Source organism: Ambystoma mexicanum, chromosome 9 (assembly GCF_040938575.1).
Source record: "Ambystoma mexicanum isolate Mex_15411 chromosome 9, UKY_AmexF1_1, whole genome shotgun sequence".
Classification (NCBI taxonomy): domain Eukaryota; kingdom Metazoa; phylum Chordata; class Amphibia; order Caudata; family Ambystomatidae; genus Ambystoma; species Ambystoma mexicanum.
This window is the reverse complement of record NC_090931.1, coordinates 920,234,207-920,250,520: the sequence shown is the minus strand read 5'-3', so window position 1 is coordinate 920,250,520 and position 16,314 is coordinate 920,234,207. Positions and strand designations below refer to the sequence as shown.

The 16,314-nt window shown below is 49.9% G+C and overlaps 1 protein-coding gene across 5 annotated transcripts in view; it reads right to left on the bottom strand.

The window, feature by feature from the left end:
• The window catches only part of SESTD1 (SEC14 and spectrin domain containing 1), a 1,198,983-nt gene that overhangs the window by 174,452 nt on the left and 1,008,217 nt on the right, over positions 1 to 16,314 (bottom strand). For all 5 annotated transcript variants that reach the window (XM_069616097.1, XM_069616095.1, XM_069616099.1 and 2 more), the window contains one exon: positions 13,879 to 14,001. In XM_069616097.1, coding sequence (XP_069472198.1) covers positions 13,879 to 14,001 — 123 coding nt within the window. The remainder of the gene's footprint in view (positions 1 to 13,878; positions 14,002 to 16,314) is intronic.

Below are 16,314 nucleotides of genomic sequence, written 5' to 3'. Positions count from 1 at the left end.
ATGAAGGATCGCATCACGATTGTGGTAATCTGGAATCCGGGCAATTATCGAGCGCAGTGGGGCCCCAGGCTTGGGTTTCGGTGCAAGGGATCTGTGGGCCCGCTCCACGGCAAACTGTGGCGACAGCTTGGGATGGTCAAGGAGAATCAGGATGGCATGCTCCACAAAATCTTCCATGAGGTAGTCTATGTTGTTCTCTGGAACTCCAATAAGGAGGATGTTGTTGCGACACGACCTTGACTCCAGCTCGGTGTTTTTTGACAAACATAGTGATTTGCTTGGGCAGCGAGGCCACATCGGATTTTAGTGAGGTAACACTGTCCTCCGCAGCACTAACCCTGGTTTCTGCCTGTCAGCCACAAATCTGCCTTTTCTAGCTGTGTCTTGATGGAGCTGATGGTACCTCTCATATGGTCCAATTTATTATTTATTACAGAGAAACCCTCCTGCATACATGCCATCATGCACTGTATCTCTGTAGTTTCTCTATGGTCAGCCGGCAGCGGGGCGCCGCCAGCGGGCTTGGCTGTCTTGGGGGTGGTCTTAGTACACATATTTATAGAACTCTGCTTCTTCCACCGCACCCTTTTTCATTGCACATGTGTATATGCAGTGGTTTTAACTTTGTCCATTTTCCGCCGGAAACAGCTCCTAACTCCAGATGGACCACAAAGGTGTCAGACCAGGGATCGTTGGCAATAACCACTAGCTGAGGGTAAGAGCATGGAGTGCTTCTCCAGTTCTTTCGGCAGCCAATAACCACCCTCTGCACCAGTAGTAGTTCTCCAACCCCCGCAGCAGAAGTAATGCATGAGTCCCCCACAATACTGTAGCTTAATGCACAATATCAGGATCTGGATCTGCTGATGGGAGCCCAGTATTTCTGGAGCTTAAAAACCAATGCCGGCAGAGACCCCACACAGGCTTAGTCACAGCCCCAACAAGCCTCCGGACTGTGAGCCCCCAGGGGGGGTAATGTCAAGCAGGTGCACAATAACAAGTCTCTAGCCACACTGTAGGTTATTGTAAAGGTAGGCCCAGCCCAAGGAAGGCCCCTAAACAACATAGCAGCAGATGTATGACACGCTTCACGAAAGGTTATATCTTTTCCCTAACTTGTGCCTGGGGAAGAAGGTCTAAACCATGCACGACAAGTGAAGATGAGGGCCAGGAGCACCGTTCCCGGAGAAGCTGCACAACAAGCATGAGTCCAGGTGCTGTGCAGGACAAGGGTATTTAACCAAAGGGTGGGCCTAAAATATTAGGACTTGGGGCAACACTACTACTATAACAAAAGTTGTCCTAATAATCAAAATTCAAAGACATCGATTTTTGTACTATTTCCTTAATCGATCTGTGCTAGTTAATACATATTCACCTTCAACTAGTCTTTTTGGCATTCATAATGCTAATGATTTATTTTGTAAGCATTTCAAGTTTCGTTTTTTTCATATTCCCGAGAAATGGTGCTAGTTCAATTCTTGTTTAAAAAAAAAAAAAAAAAAACCTAGGATGCTCATTTCTCATTTTACCGTGCATCTTTTATGTGAGATTTGGACAATTTTTCAAACATACATATTCAAAACAAACAAACGAAAATCCTGAGCATCCAATAGTTAATGCTTCTTTTATATATTTTCTGTGAACATCACATGTATCGTAGTACATAAACAAATCTCAAAATACATCACAAACAGGTGAACGGGTGAAAGAAATTAATTCAACACACTTAACGAAGATCCCTGATTCCTTTATCTATCTAAAACCATCGGCTCTCTATTGAGCTTCAATGTTCTCAGTGTTACTGTATGTATTTTCTCTCCCAGGATTACGTATTCATCCTTGGGACTTCTACTAGCTGTGGCATCAAATGTCCAGTTTATTGTTCATTATTTGCTGCAACAGTCATTTGACCAATCCTAGGCCATGCAAGACATGTGGCCTAAGCTAAGCCCAGCAGCGTCACTCCAAACAAAGGCGCGGCTGGGTGCCCACCATCAATGGTGCCGTGGGTCGGGTTCACTCTCCAGTCATCTAGAGGAGACAAGTTGAGCGGTTGCAGCTACCGCAGCCCCTGCTCCATGTAACGGCCCCTGGAAAGGCAATGCAGCACCAGTGGACTGCCCGCCAAGCAGCCCGGGAGCAGTTGTATGGCGGCACCCACGCTGGGTCGGGCGACTCCAGCACCGCTGGGATGTCCTGCAGTGAATGTGGCGCAGCAAATGAAAGCGCTGCAGCTCAGGTTGCCCGGGAACAGGGGACAGCATAGTACTGGCCAGAAGCAACTATCAACTCGGAAGAGCCTCTGGTTTAAACTTTATGCCTTCGTTATGGTTGAACAAATTACTTGCCTCTCTGTAATGTTCTTTCTGATGGATGTTCTTGCATAGATTCCTCATCTATGATATTCATATGCCAGCGGAGTTGTTCTCCGGAAACGTGCTGCCACCAGGAGGCACTACACGGCTATGCGTCGGGTCTGTCCAACGCTGCTAGGTGCCCCGTGCCGGAAATGATGCTGGGCCAAGTAGAGGCGCTGTGCCCCATTACCTCAGTTCCACCCTTTTCCCCTAGCACTCTGACACTAAGGGATCGTAGAACCAATGGTGTACTAGATGCCCGCAAGAGGGGCAGGTAGGGAGGGCGATGAGGAATCCATGGCAGGAAAATCCATCAGAAAGAACATTGCCGAGAAGTAAGTTATTTGTTCTTCAAAGGGATTGTTTACAGCCACAGATTTCTCATCTATGATAGAGGAGGGAGAAAAGCAAGGGGGGGCCATCTCAAGCCCAATGACAGAACTATGCCCACTTGCTTTTGTACTGTGCACGCGGTAGACTGCTTTCTAGCCTCCTGAATTATGTCCCAGTTATCAGCCCACAAACGAGCTGGCGTAAGCTACAGCTGGTCAGTAGCCAAGCTGCTATGGCTAGCCTGTCCATGTCTAGATGTTGTACTTTGCCCCCTGCTGAGTAAGGAAGCTCCCGTTGTGGATCGGCAGCAGGACTGGCCTCTGCACCCTGAGCTGAAGAAGGTCCGAAAACCAGGGCCTCCAGGGCCAATGCAGGGCTATGAGGAGAAGCCTGACCCACAATGCGAACAGCGGGCACTTGCAGTTGTCCTGTGATGTGAAGATGTTGACACACAGCCTGCCCCACAGGAGAAAGAGAGGGGTACAGGACATTGCTGTCCAATCCCCATTCATACATGTTGGAGCCCAACCTGCTCAACCTGCCTGCTTCCACATGCTGTCCTCCGGAAGATGGACTGCTCTGATCCAGATGCCCTGAGACAGAGCTCATTGCCAGATCGAGACCGCCTCCATGCAGAGTGTCCTTGACCTGGTTCACCGCTGCTTGGTCAGAAAGAACAGTTGTTGAATTGTCGGTCCTGACAAGCACCAACCTGCCTCCAATTAGGGGAAGAAAAGCCCACAGCGCAAACCCCACTGCCTTGAGCTCCAAAAGATTGATGTGGGAGCTGGCCTCCTCCCTGTACCACCAGCAGTCATTGGAATACGCCTCCAATGCCGCTCCCCAGCCATGTAGGGACGAGTCTGTGGTCACCACCAAAGAGCTCCCGAAGAGCTAACACACACCCCCCCCACCACATTGTTGTTGAGTAGCCACTAGTGTAGGTCCGGATGAAGAGTAGATGGAACTAATACTCTGTCAGACTGTAAATCCGTTTCCCGGTCCCACAAGTCTGCCAAGTTCAGCCAGTGCCGTCTCATCTTGAGCATGGCGTGTGGAATCTTAAGGACACACAAGGCCAGAAGCCCCAGCAAGGGCTGAATCCACCACGCTGACGTTGAGGAGTTGTGAACAAAATGGAGCACTGCCTTCCGGATAGACTGGAAGTGGGGAAGACCCTCAGAGCAACAGTACCCCACCTGTCCCAGGAACTGTAGGGACTAAGAGGGGATGAGCTGGGATGTCTTCTGATTGAGCAATAAGCCTAACTGGAAGAGCACATCTGCTAGCCTCTGGCACAAAGGGAGGACCCTCCCTGGGGAATTTGACCTCACCAAACAGTCGTCCAGGTAAGGATACAGGTGATGGCACTCTAGCCTGAGGAGGCTTGCACCGAGGTCATGAACTTGGTGAAGACGCAGGGAGGCAAAATTGAGGCCAAACAGCAGCAACTTGTACTGAATGTGGTGCAACATGATCATGAACCGTAGAAATTATCTGTGCGGTTGAAAGATGGGGACATGCAGTTACGCATCCTTTAGGTCTATGGAACACATCCAGTCTCATGTGCATAGTGACTTCATAATGTGAGCGGGCGTGATCAAGAAGCTTTCGAAGAGTAGGGACAGCTTGAGGAAAAAGAGATCCAGGGCTACCGTCGGACCCGCCTTGATGTTTTTGGGTACTGAAGAAATCTGGGAATAGAAACCAGAGCCCATCCCGTGGGGGCACTGGCTCCTCCACTTGCATGTCCAACAGTTTCAGGATCTCGCTCAGTAAAGCTGGGCAGCCTTTCTGCAGCAGCGGCGGTGAACAGAGATGGGGGAAGGAAGAGGAAGACTTAACCCTGATGAGACAATCGAGAGGAGCGAAGGGTTTGAGAACATGCGCTTCCACTCCTCAGACGACCCCAAACTGGAGAGCTGTGGTTCCTGATCGTAACTTCATTGCTTTTTTCCCGTCAGAGGCCTTGGTGTAGGATGGGGAGCGAAAAAAAGGCTCCTTGTGGTGGGTTGTTGCTTCCTTCGGTGTGTACTGGGCGACCTGTTGGGTTGACCGGTTTTCTGCTCCTGGAAGCCCCAAATACCATCGAACATCCAAAGCTCAGGGTCCGACCTGCCCTGGTTCTGGGGGAAGGATTTGGCCCTGATTTGGTCAAGACGGCCAAGTACTTGGCAGTTTAGATTGTTATTTGTCAGCTCGTCATCTGTAGACAAGTGGAACAGATCCGAGCTCTCAAACAGGAGGTCAAGGATTTGATTTTAGATATCGGCAGAAAACCTGGTGGCATACATCCACACAGTCCTCCGCATTTGCACCACAATGCACATACCCCTGCTAGCCATGTATATATGGGTGACAGCGGACGCCATAAGGTCTTGCGCAACAGTCCTGGCCTCCTTGAAGGTGGCTTGTCTTTCCAGTGGAAGGTCACAAAGAAAATCCCCAATCTCCCTCCACAGCTTCTGATTAGTGGCAGAGAGAAGCGCGTGCACGTTTGCCTGCCGAATGTGGAGCCTGGCATTAAGGTAACCCTTCCCGCAGAAGGACTCGAGTAATTTGTATTCCTTGGAGAGACAACTGGTCACAGAAGATGAGGACTCTGAAGTCAGAGTATAAAGAGGCTGACGCCAACACTGACTAATGTGGATGGGGGCTCGCAGAGACCAGCACCTGATCCTTCTACATCTGCCGGAAATGACCGTCAAGCCGCTTATTCAATTGGGAATTGGCCCCCTTCCGCCAGACCTTCGAAGTGATCAAAAAGACAACCTTTTGTAAGGAATGCCAGATCTGCTGGCAGATTGGAGAGCCAAAACCTTGGCCAACACTCACAGCTCCACATGGAATGGCCAGGACCGTGCCACAGGGACCTCAGATTGGGCTCCAGGAGTTGTGACACCCTCAGTCAAATGACTGGTAGTCCTCTGCACTGACCCTCAAACTCGGGGATGGCTCCGGTAGGTCCCCCTCCCTCGGTACAAGCACCGGTAGTCGATGAGCTTGGAGAAGACGCATCTGTCCTCTTTTTTTTGAGCTAGACCTCGAAGGCCCCTCGCACCCTGGTGCGGTCTCAGAGCCAGGGAGCCCCTCGGAGGCAGACCGTTCAGAGTGCATGCTCGGAACTTGGACGATATTCAACTTGTGCAACAATGCTCCTGCATTTTCAGCCTTCTTCCATCAACAGAAGGCGTGCAGCACCTGCTCCTTTTTTCATCCCTGGAAGATCGCCTGTCGCCGCCAGATCGTGGTGACTCCAATTGCAATCCATGTCCTGAGGTCGACCGGTCACACACAATTTATTTCTTCATTCGGGTTTTGAGTGTTCAGCTAGAAGGTGTCTTGAGCTGATTCCTAAGCACCACAACCGACCTAAACACACTCATGCGTCAGAAAGTGACCTCTGCACCCACACCCCATGAGACTTCCTCAACTGTAGCAAGTACTGAAGACTCTGTCCCCAACAGATTCTGGAACATCAGCAGCAGTCTCTAGAGAAATCTGAGTCAGGTGGCATGTTAACATACCAATTTATTTTCCCCCTGTTCTCCATAAGGTTACATAGACTTAAGTCAGTGGAGGCCTGGTCAAGGATCCTTCCTAGGCTTATCCTAGTTACTGGGATTGAGTGAGTTTGCATACCTGAACTTAAATTACCTTTTTGACTTTTGAATCATAACCACAAGTACAGCTACTTGAAAATTCGGAACCGATGACTTTAGGGCATAAGGCCCCAAACCACCTCAGGGTTGGACTCATTAAGTGTTAGGGAACCTGTTCTTACCTGTCTAACTGGAATTATTGGTGTTGTGCTGTGTGGACTCAATGCAGCCCAAGACCACTCTCACAGCCATCCAGAGACTAAGCCTTGCCACTCTGCTACCTTACCTTGATTGGGTTTGGTTATTCTCAGTGCCACCCTGTGAACCATAATAGGTTGGCCTACTGATTTTGGGAATTCCACCCGAACATTAACTAATGGAGAAAGAAAGGCGGTTGAAATGGACCTGCAGAACAAGATGATCATGACGTGGAGCACGGAGGGTGTGTTTCCTGAATGAAACCCCCTCCCCCCCTCGAAACCCAGGGCCCAGAAGAGGTAAGTAGCTAGTGTTGGGTCCCGAAAAAATTTCAGGAAGGATAAATTATACGTTACTCACTGTAGTGACCAACGTACTCCTAGTCCATAGTCCCCTTTCCTCCATACTGTATATGGGCATCCCTCGCTAGGCACGGGAGACAGAACCTTTTTCATCAGAAAAATAATATTCCCCTTTAAATGTAGATGCACGTGGCCCTGGGAGCATGCGCTCCCCTGACTCCGCCCACCGGCGCAACTCCTCACTCCCCTTTGACGCGTCAACAATATTAACATTGCTTAATGACACCAGTTCTATTGGAGGGGGGCAGGGGGGGGGGGGTGATGGGACGTATGGAGGAAAGGGGACTATGGACTAGGAGTATGTTAGTCACTACGGTCAGTAACTTATAATTACTCCTACGTCCCGTCCCCTTTCTTTCATACTGCATGGGCGATTACAACTGAATGTAGCCCCAAGGAGGAGAGTTGCCACTCTTAAGAAAAGAAGTTCCTGAACACTGCGTGGCCAAATGTTGCATCCGACCTGGCGCTGGCATCCAAGCAGTAGTGCTTGCAGAAGGCCCAGGGAGTAGCCCACGTAGCCGCTTTGCTGATCTTCCACGGAACGTATCTTTGGAAAGCAACCGCCGTGACCTTAGCTCTGATGGCGTGGGCATGGATGTTTGCTGGCAATGGCTTGTGCCGCCCCTCCTACGCCTTCTTGATGGCCATAACCATCCACCTTGCTATGGTAGCCTTGGAGGCCTGATAGCCTGGTTTTGATCCCCCAAAAGGTGATGAAGAGGGCGTCTGATTTACAGAAGCTCTTGGTTGTGCCCTGGTAGAATCTTGGCGCATGTCTGACATCCAGAAAGTGCAATACCCTCTGAGCCTCATCCTTAGGTTCTGAGAAGAATGTCGGTAGTACGATCTCCTCATTAAGGTGGAAAGAGGAGACAACCCTAGGTAGAAATGCGGGGTGTGTTCTGAGCACCACATTATTCCTGTGATTCAGCGTGCCGAGCTAAGGCCCACTGACAGGGCCGTCTTGATGGTAAGAAACCTGATGTCCGCGGGTGCCATAGGTTCAAACTGTTTATGCGCCAGGGCACCCAGGACCACATTACGGTCCCTTACCAGGTGTAGTTTCTTGATAGGTGGATACAGTCTAGTCAGTCTCGCCAAGTGCCTCTTCACCAGATTCGATGATGAAAAGACCTCCTCGCCCGAGTTCTTGTAGGCCCCAATGGCCACCAGATACGCGCAGCATTTGTCTACCTGCACCCCTGAATGGGCAAGGTGCGCTGAGAAGGATAGAACGTTGTCCAACGAGCAAGTCAATGGATCAATTTCCTTTGATTCTGCCCAGTGACACAACCTGGGCCACTTGCTTTTGTACTGGCTCCTAGTAGCCAGGTTAGCCTGTGACAGGTGCAGATGCTTCAGGGTAACCTCTTCACACTGCGAGGGCTAACTTCTGCGGGGAGAACCACTGTGCCGTCTTGCTGGGAGAGCAGGTGTGCTGGGCCCATCCGCAGGTGTAATGGGGGCTGATCCGACAGACTGAAGTTCTGAGAACCAGGGTCTTGTGGGCCACCATGGCACTATCAGGATGAGCCGAATGCTCCGTGACTCCCTGTCCCTGCAGATGACCCTGTGCACCCGGGTGTGTGGGGAAAAGCATACTCGTTAATGTTGTTCCATGGGATCTGCATCGAGTTGCCTAACGAACCCTTGCCTTGCCCCAGCCAGGAGGCGAACTGGGGGTATCTACTGTTGGTACTGGTGGCGAAGAGGTCCACCTGTGGATGACCCCACCTGGTGAATATCCCCTGAAGGACCTCCCCGTTCAATTGCTATTCAAAGTTGTCCGATCCTAGGCTGCTGAGCCTGTCCGCATCTAGGTTGGATTCCCCCGGAAGGTGGATTGCTGACAAGTGCATGTTGTTCACCAGAGCCCACTCCCAAATGTCGATCGACAGTCTGCAGAGGGGAGGAGACCTGGTGCCACCCTGCTTGTTGATGTAATACATGCAGGTAGAGCGGTCTGTCTGGATGAGAATAGACTTGCCAGTGATCATGGGGAGGAAGGCGTTGAGGGCAAACCAGATAGCCATCATCTCGAGCCAGTTGATGTTCGCCAGCTGCTCCTGACGTGACCATACTCCATGGACACTGTGGTTGTCCAGGGTAGCCCCCATCCCAACATGGATGAGTCTGTGTAATGGAGACCTGAGGTGCCGGCTGCTGGAAGGGCCTGCCTCTCCGCAGGTTGATGTCTGTACCTCACCAGACTAGATCCTGGTGGAGATGTTGTGGTAAGCTGACCTCCGCCTGTGATCCCTTCTCTTGATTCCAGGAGGCAGAGTAGTGCAGCTGCAGCCACCTCATTTTGAGCCTCGTATGTGGCACTGCAAGGCGATATGTGGCCATGACTCCCAACAGGTGTTGGTACCACCACGCTGAGGTCATTGCTCTGATGAGAAAATGTCCAGTGGCCCTCTTGATAGCTGCAATCTTGTCCGCTGAGGGGGAAGATCCTCTTGGACCTCATGTCCCATATAAAGCACAGGAAGCCCAGACTCTTTGTGGGCCACAACTGTGACTTTTGAGATTGATAGAAAATCCCAGGTTGTATAGTGTATCCATGAGGGCGGAGGCTGTGTGCTGTACCGCCTCCAGAGATCTAGCCCTGAATAGCCAGTCATCTAGATGTGGATACATGTGATGGCCCTGTGCTTTGAGTAGGGCTGCCACTGCGTTCATTAGCCTTGTAAAGACCCTGGAGGCCAAACTGAGTCCAAAATGTAGAACCCTGTATTGAAAGTGAAAACCCATCATCCTGAACCTCAGGAAGGACCGATGGGGTTCGCAGATCGGGACGTGGTGCTAGGCATCCTTCAGACCCAGGGAGCACATTCAGTCTCCCACACACGTCTCTGCTATGAAGGCTGGGGTAACCATCTTGAACTTTTGAAGGGAAAGGTTTAAGGAGGAAAGGTCCAACACAACACTCAGGCCAGCCTGGTTCTTTGTGTGTCTGGCGAAAATTTGTGAATAGAAGCCCAGGCACCGCTGTGAGGCTGGGACTTCCTCCACTGCCCGGCTCGCTGCGAGCGAGCGGATTCCTGCCAGCAGAGTTGATGTACCAATCTGCGGGAGCGGAGGGGAGGAAGGAGGAGAAGGTGTTTGGGGGGGGGGGGGAGGAGGGGGAGATCGGGAGCCAGAAGCCTATGGATACCACAGAGAGGATCCATGGGTCTGTGAACTTTCTCCATCAGCAGTGTACGTAACGGGCAAGCCTGCCCCCCACCGGAGACTTGTACATCCGGATGAGCCTGTAACAACTTCTTCCCCTCTGAGGCTGGGGCTGAGGAGGGGGATTGGAGGTAAAAAACTTGTTAGCCGCCTGGTGCTGTTTGCGCCTGTGCTGGCTAGGGGATCTGTCCAGCTGTCTGGACCGTCTCTCCTGGAAGACCCTAAAGCCTCCGGAGGACCGACCTTTGTCCGACTGCTGGTGCGTTTGGCTGTAGGTCTTGGGTGTGAACTTAGTAAGAATAGATGAAGATTTTGCTGCCTGGGAGCTATTCTTTTTCTTATCAAGTTCCTCATCCGTTGTTGAATGGAACAGTTTGCCCCGCTCAAAAGGCAGGTCTAGTATGCGCTCCTGCACGTATGGGTTGAATTTTGTCATCCTTCTCATGTCCGTGGCAATACAAATGGCTCGCCTGATGTGTCAATGCGGGCCACCGTGGACTCCATTATATCTCCACCAGCCCAGCCTTGGCGCGAGGCTGGCTGTGAGTGGGGAGCTCAGGAAGGAAATCTGCAAATTGCTGCCACAGCTTCTGGTTGACAGCCGCCAACATGGCCTCAGCGTTGGCCTGGTGCAGGTGGATAGTGGCGTTATTCCCGAACGCCTCCAAGTTCTTTCCCTCCTTGCCCAGGAGTGCAGACGCCAAAGCTGCCGAGGAGGATTGTGGCTTAGAGTATAGTGATGCTGCCGCTACCACAGAGGAGTGCGGTTAGGGGCATGCCGACAATAAGAAGTTGTCCCCTTCCATTTGCCTGTACTGTACTTAGTATTGAGACACCTGTTGGTTGGCTGGGTAGAGTGTGGCTTGAGCCAACCTTTTCTAGCTAATGCTTCGGCATCCTTTTGAAGTGGAATTCCAGTTCTAGTAGGACTTAGTGTAAGAACTTCAGCCAGTACCCCGCCTCCGGTTGTTTCACCTGTGGCTCTGGAATTCCTAGGTACTCAGCCAGGCCTGTCAGCCGCTCATGAAAAGCTTTGGCGGACGATGGGGTGTCCGGGTCTTTCTCCTAGTCTGTGTCCACTGTTGAGTCCTGCAGATTTGGAGGAGTTGGGGGAGTGCTGGGCGCAGGCAGCTGTGGCGTGCTGATTATCAGTGCCGGAGGCTGCTGAGGGGGCAGAGCCGGAGCTGCCATGATTGGTACAGGTATGGGAGACAGGGGCTGAGCTGGGCCCAAAGGCAGTACCACCGTGCGTGCTTGTGGCTGTACAGGCGAGAGCATGTCCCCGATTACATCCCTGAGGATGGTACCCATCAGGCGTTGCCAAATCCCACCTGGAAGTGCACTCCACTGCCTGATCTCCGAAGGGAAAAGGCGCCGGGTGAGCCGCCATTTTGTCTGGACCAACGGCCATTTTGTTTTGCTTTGTGCCACGTGCCCGAGTCGTGATACTTGCTGAGCTGGGACCGGCCTCCACCAGTAAGATGAGCGGTGGTGGTTGCGACCTTCCCTGCACCTCAGGCCAAGGCTTGGAAAGCAGAGTGCCCTCGGCCATGGTGCCAGTAGTGCTCCATGCAGGCGCACCCTCAAACATGGGTCCGGTATTAGGGCGTAGCCCCTCTGGTTGCGACCCTTTGAGCCTTGGGGCCCCTCAGTGGTAGCACCAGTGGGGTCTTGCAACCACTCGGCCTGGGGGCCGGTAGCTGGATCATCCTCGGTACTCCTGTTGGTTTTAGGACCTGAGATGTCCCTCCCGCTTGGGCGCTTTACCGGGAAGGAATCACCCTTGCGAGGTGCGGAGGGCAACAGAGCACCTACCTTGGGCCTGGTCTTCTGTTTCACAAATGCATTAAGGTCCTCTGGAGGCGATCTTCCGAAGAGCTTCCACCAGCTACCTAGTCGATTCTTGGGCACGCGCTGAGTCAAGGCGTTGCACGTGGTACAGCCGTCCCAGCCATGGTCTGGTCCAAGGTACCGGAGGCAGAGGGCGTGGGGGTCGTATGTTGGCAAGAGTCTCTCGCCGGCTGGACGCCTGCTGAAGCCCACCATCGTCGACATGCACCGGGGAGGAGCGTGGCGCCAGAGGACAGAGCAGTACCTAACAATTGGAATAGAAAAAGAAGACAAAGAATACATCTCCTGGGAAGAGTGTGTGGAATTACAAGCCGGAGGCTTAACCCAGGAGCGCTGGTAAAAGCGGTCCGTTCCCGTTGATGTGGAAAAGAGGACTGAGGAGTGGCGCCAGTGGGCGGAGTCAGGGGAGCTCCTGCTTCCAGGGCAACGCCCGTGTGCATCTATATTTAAAGGGGATGATTTTTCTGGTGAAAAAGGTTCTGTCTCCAGTCTCTAGTGAGGGACGCCCATACAGTATGGAGGAAAGGGGACGGACGGGTGTAGGAGTACTACCAAGTAAGTATGGGCTTTTCAGAGGGAAATGAAGGATCCGCTCACCCATGGACTTGGCAGCCCCTGGCAGTAAACTGGTGTAAACTGGCCTGGAAAATGGTCCCAGGATAGAAAGTCTGGCTCAAGTAGATGGAGAGGACCAGCAGCAGGACGAGGAAGACCGAGGAAGAATGTTCAGCACTGAAAACTGTAGCACAGGCAATAGACAGCAGTCCCACCAGTAGGCCAGACTGGGTCCTAGAATCAGCTACAATGTTTTTACCATGGCAAAATCATCCAGCAGGTAAGCCAACCTGCCCATCTTCCAAACATTCCACTGGCAGAACTGAGTGGAGGAACAGAGTTTGCCCTAAGGTATTTAAAAGAAGGATTTTGATGTCCAACCAATCATGCTGGCCCCTAAAACTGCCAAAACGTTCAGGCCCACCTTCGCAGGACATATAGACTTATTGAAACCACTATGGAGGCTGCCATCTTGCGCTCACAAAGAGCCCAAGTGGACAGAACAAACAGCCATTTTAGGCCTGCCAGAGGTTTGTCTGAGCAAAGGAACCCCCTAAAAAAAATGATTGAGAGTAGGACTTACATTAGTACCTCAATAGCTAGCATAAAACTCCATTGGCCTTCCAATGCAGTAAATCAGCTTGCACGCTCTGAGAAGCCAAAGCTAAATATTAGCTGCAATGAGCCTACCCCCTAAAATCAATGTAGGTTGATATTATCATCCTAGGGCACACCTATGGTGTGGAGCCTTATGAGCGAACCAGGAATATAAACTCTTAAGGAGTAAAACAAAAAAAAGAAGTAACGGGGGTTTTCACCAGAAGTCCCTCTGGCCACCAAAAAAAGAAATCGAAACCCCAAAAAATAAAGGTGGGAAAAAGCAGAAAGAGGAGAAACCCCAGATAATGAGACTGCAAAACTCCCAAAAATTAAATTCTTGCCCTAACAGAGGGTATTATCAGAAATGAATAATCAAACTGACAAAAGAGGAATGGAGAGGCAATCAGAAGACTACACATGCCAACTAGTGAAACAGGTTTTCAAAATAAAGATGCACAAGTAGATTCACATTTGATTGAATTAAAACAATCTACTGCAACAAGAGAACTACAGGCAAATAACAGAATGGACTGGACTGTCACTTCCTATTCCAAAAAAAAAAAAAAAGTACTAAACCTCATCTGAAACCTTACTAGCTAGATATGCATTAGAACAGATGCATATTATAACAAACCACTGAGTACTGGAAATTGCCACTAGTGTAAGAATGTAAATGTGTGCTTCCAGGTTATGACATTTAAATAGTTTTCTGTCGACTTGAAGTGTTCTGGTATTTTTCACATAGTGTATTTGCTCAATCAATTAATAGTCGCACGGAGACAACAATTTAGTCATGCTTATTAGCAGCAGTGCAGCATTTCTGGAGGCAATGGCACTTACCTGTGCTACATCTACAAACTTTCGATGCTTTTCCAGCAAAACTCTGCTTTCCTGAGCATCATCTCCCAGCCGAATATAGGTCTTCAGAAGTGCCTCTAGCAGTTCACCTAACCACTCCACGGCCTACAAAAAAATAACAAAATACATCTCAACACCAAAAGCTCTGGTTGGTATCATTTTTAACTTTTTCAATATTACAAAAGCCACCGCTTTTTCTCTGATGAAACGCTGTGGATCAAAAGAAATGGTAACACACCATAAGCATGATACTGCAATTTGTTTAAAAGCATGAACTATGTAGCAATTCCTTTCAACAGTTAGGAGGGCTGTTCTCTATACTATTGGATTAACAGGTAGGTGTGTCAGAAATTGGCCTTTTCACATCACAGTATGGCATCCATTAAGGGATGCTGCATATAAATGAGCACTAAATTAGGGTTACTGGACGATGCTCTAGACAAGCAAAATTCCAAAGATCTACTTCAAGGAAAGTTTCTGTTTAATAGAGGTTCCATAAAGTACTGGGCATCAAAAGACAAAATATTCCAATGATTAGGAAACTTTCCCACAGAAATTGACATGCTAAATGAGGTTGACTGTAGTGGAGTGCCTATTTACAGGAATGTGCAACGCGTATCAACACAAAGAACTTTTAGCACACTTATGTACAATAGAAACTGTTAAGTTATACTTATGGGGATTGTGGGACCATTCCTTTAGGTCCCCTCAATGTTTTGCTGTCTTCATTGTGTTTTGGGGATTTTGGATTTCTTTATGGTGGCCAGAGGGACATTCCTTTTCACCATACTTAATATAGAAGCTATTGGGTTGCCTCTACAGCACCCAGTCCCAGGGGGCTTTAAGGAGTAGGTTGGTGGCAGGTAGACATCAGTTGTGAATTCAGCAAGGTTGCAAGCCATTTTATTGCGTTGGTTGCCCAATTTACCTTTTTGATTGCCACTGGGGTACCAATGGGTTTTTTAAATCCTGCTCTTGGCCATTGTTTCAGGGCTTCCTTTGTTAAGTTGATCGTGAGGTAGTCCCAAATTGGTTGCTCTGACCACGTGAGCTCTTTGTGAGCCCACAATGGCAGCATCCATATTGGTTCCTACTGGTTTAGGCCAGTATAGATTCCTGGACTATCCTCTCACATCCTGTGGGGGAGACTTTGGCATAGTGGTAGTTCTAGTGACCAATCAGAATGGTTGGTCATCTGCCCCATTCTCCATTAGTGATTGACTGGGTGGACTTTTGCCAGACACTTTTTGCAAGTGTATTTCGACTTTGTCCTGCCCCTGCTCCTTTCTCTTGCTGCTTTGTTCCTGCAACATGGAGATAGTAGGTCTGCCGACCTGCTGAAGGAGTTTGAAAGCCCTCACTTGGCAAAACGTTCCAAGTGCCATGACTTGGACAAATCCCAGTTTGGTTTTTTCCCTCTGGAAGTCCAGTCTGGGTTTCTTGACTCTTGCTAACTCATGCCCTCCACCCTGGAACCCTATCCTGAACCATTTACAGCCACATTCTGTTTCCTGCTCGGATAATCTGCTTGGTTGTGGGTCACTGCTGGTGTGAAGAAGGGGACCGAGGTCTCAAACCCTGCCAATTCTTTAGTTTAGGGCGACAGAGGTTGCCGTAATGGGATAATTTGTTGCCTTTGACTTTCGTCCACCCAGACGCCGGGAGCCATCTTCGTGGATGCCCAGGTCTTCCTGGAGTCTTCCTCACCGAGTTTCTACTCCTGGCTTGATGGTCAACAAAGTGGGAAGGGCCTTTGTTCCTTTTCTGGTAAGCTAGGGTCCTCACTGGCTCAGAGTGCAAGCCGCTGGGAACCAAATCTTGTAGAAACGAGGCCTGTACGTACTGGGTTGTTTCGTACTGCTGGAGAGGTTTTCCCCAAAACTGCCAACTTGAGTACCCACTGTTAGAAATAACAAATATTGTAGGCACTTTGAAAAATGAATGAACATAAGTTCTCTAATTAGTTGTCTGTGCACATGATTTAAAGAGTGCTAGGCTTGCAGAAAACAAAGCGCTTTTGTGGTTCGCACGTACACGTTATTCTTGGAGGAAACCCCAGTGAGTTAAATTAGCCAAACAGTATCAGGACCTTCTATGTCAAAGTATCTTTGCCATTCAAAGTATCATACTTCAGAGGGCCTGATGCGACAAATTAACATTCTAAAGTTCCTTTCTCCTCAGGATTCTCATGTATAACTTCTTCTGTGATTTTCGATTCACCCTGGGCCCCTCAACGCTGGGTTCAGACCCATTTTAACACAAAGATTTCAACTGATCTCCCTCTGTTGGGCTCGGACCAAATCCATCTACTTTTATCACTTCTCAGCTGGGTACCTTACAGAGACCTTTGATTGAGCACCCACGCAATGCAGGACCACTCTGACAAAGGCATTGTAGCTTGCTTTAAAGTTCAATCAC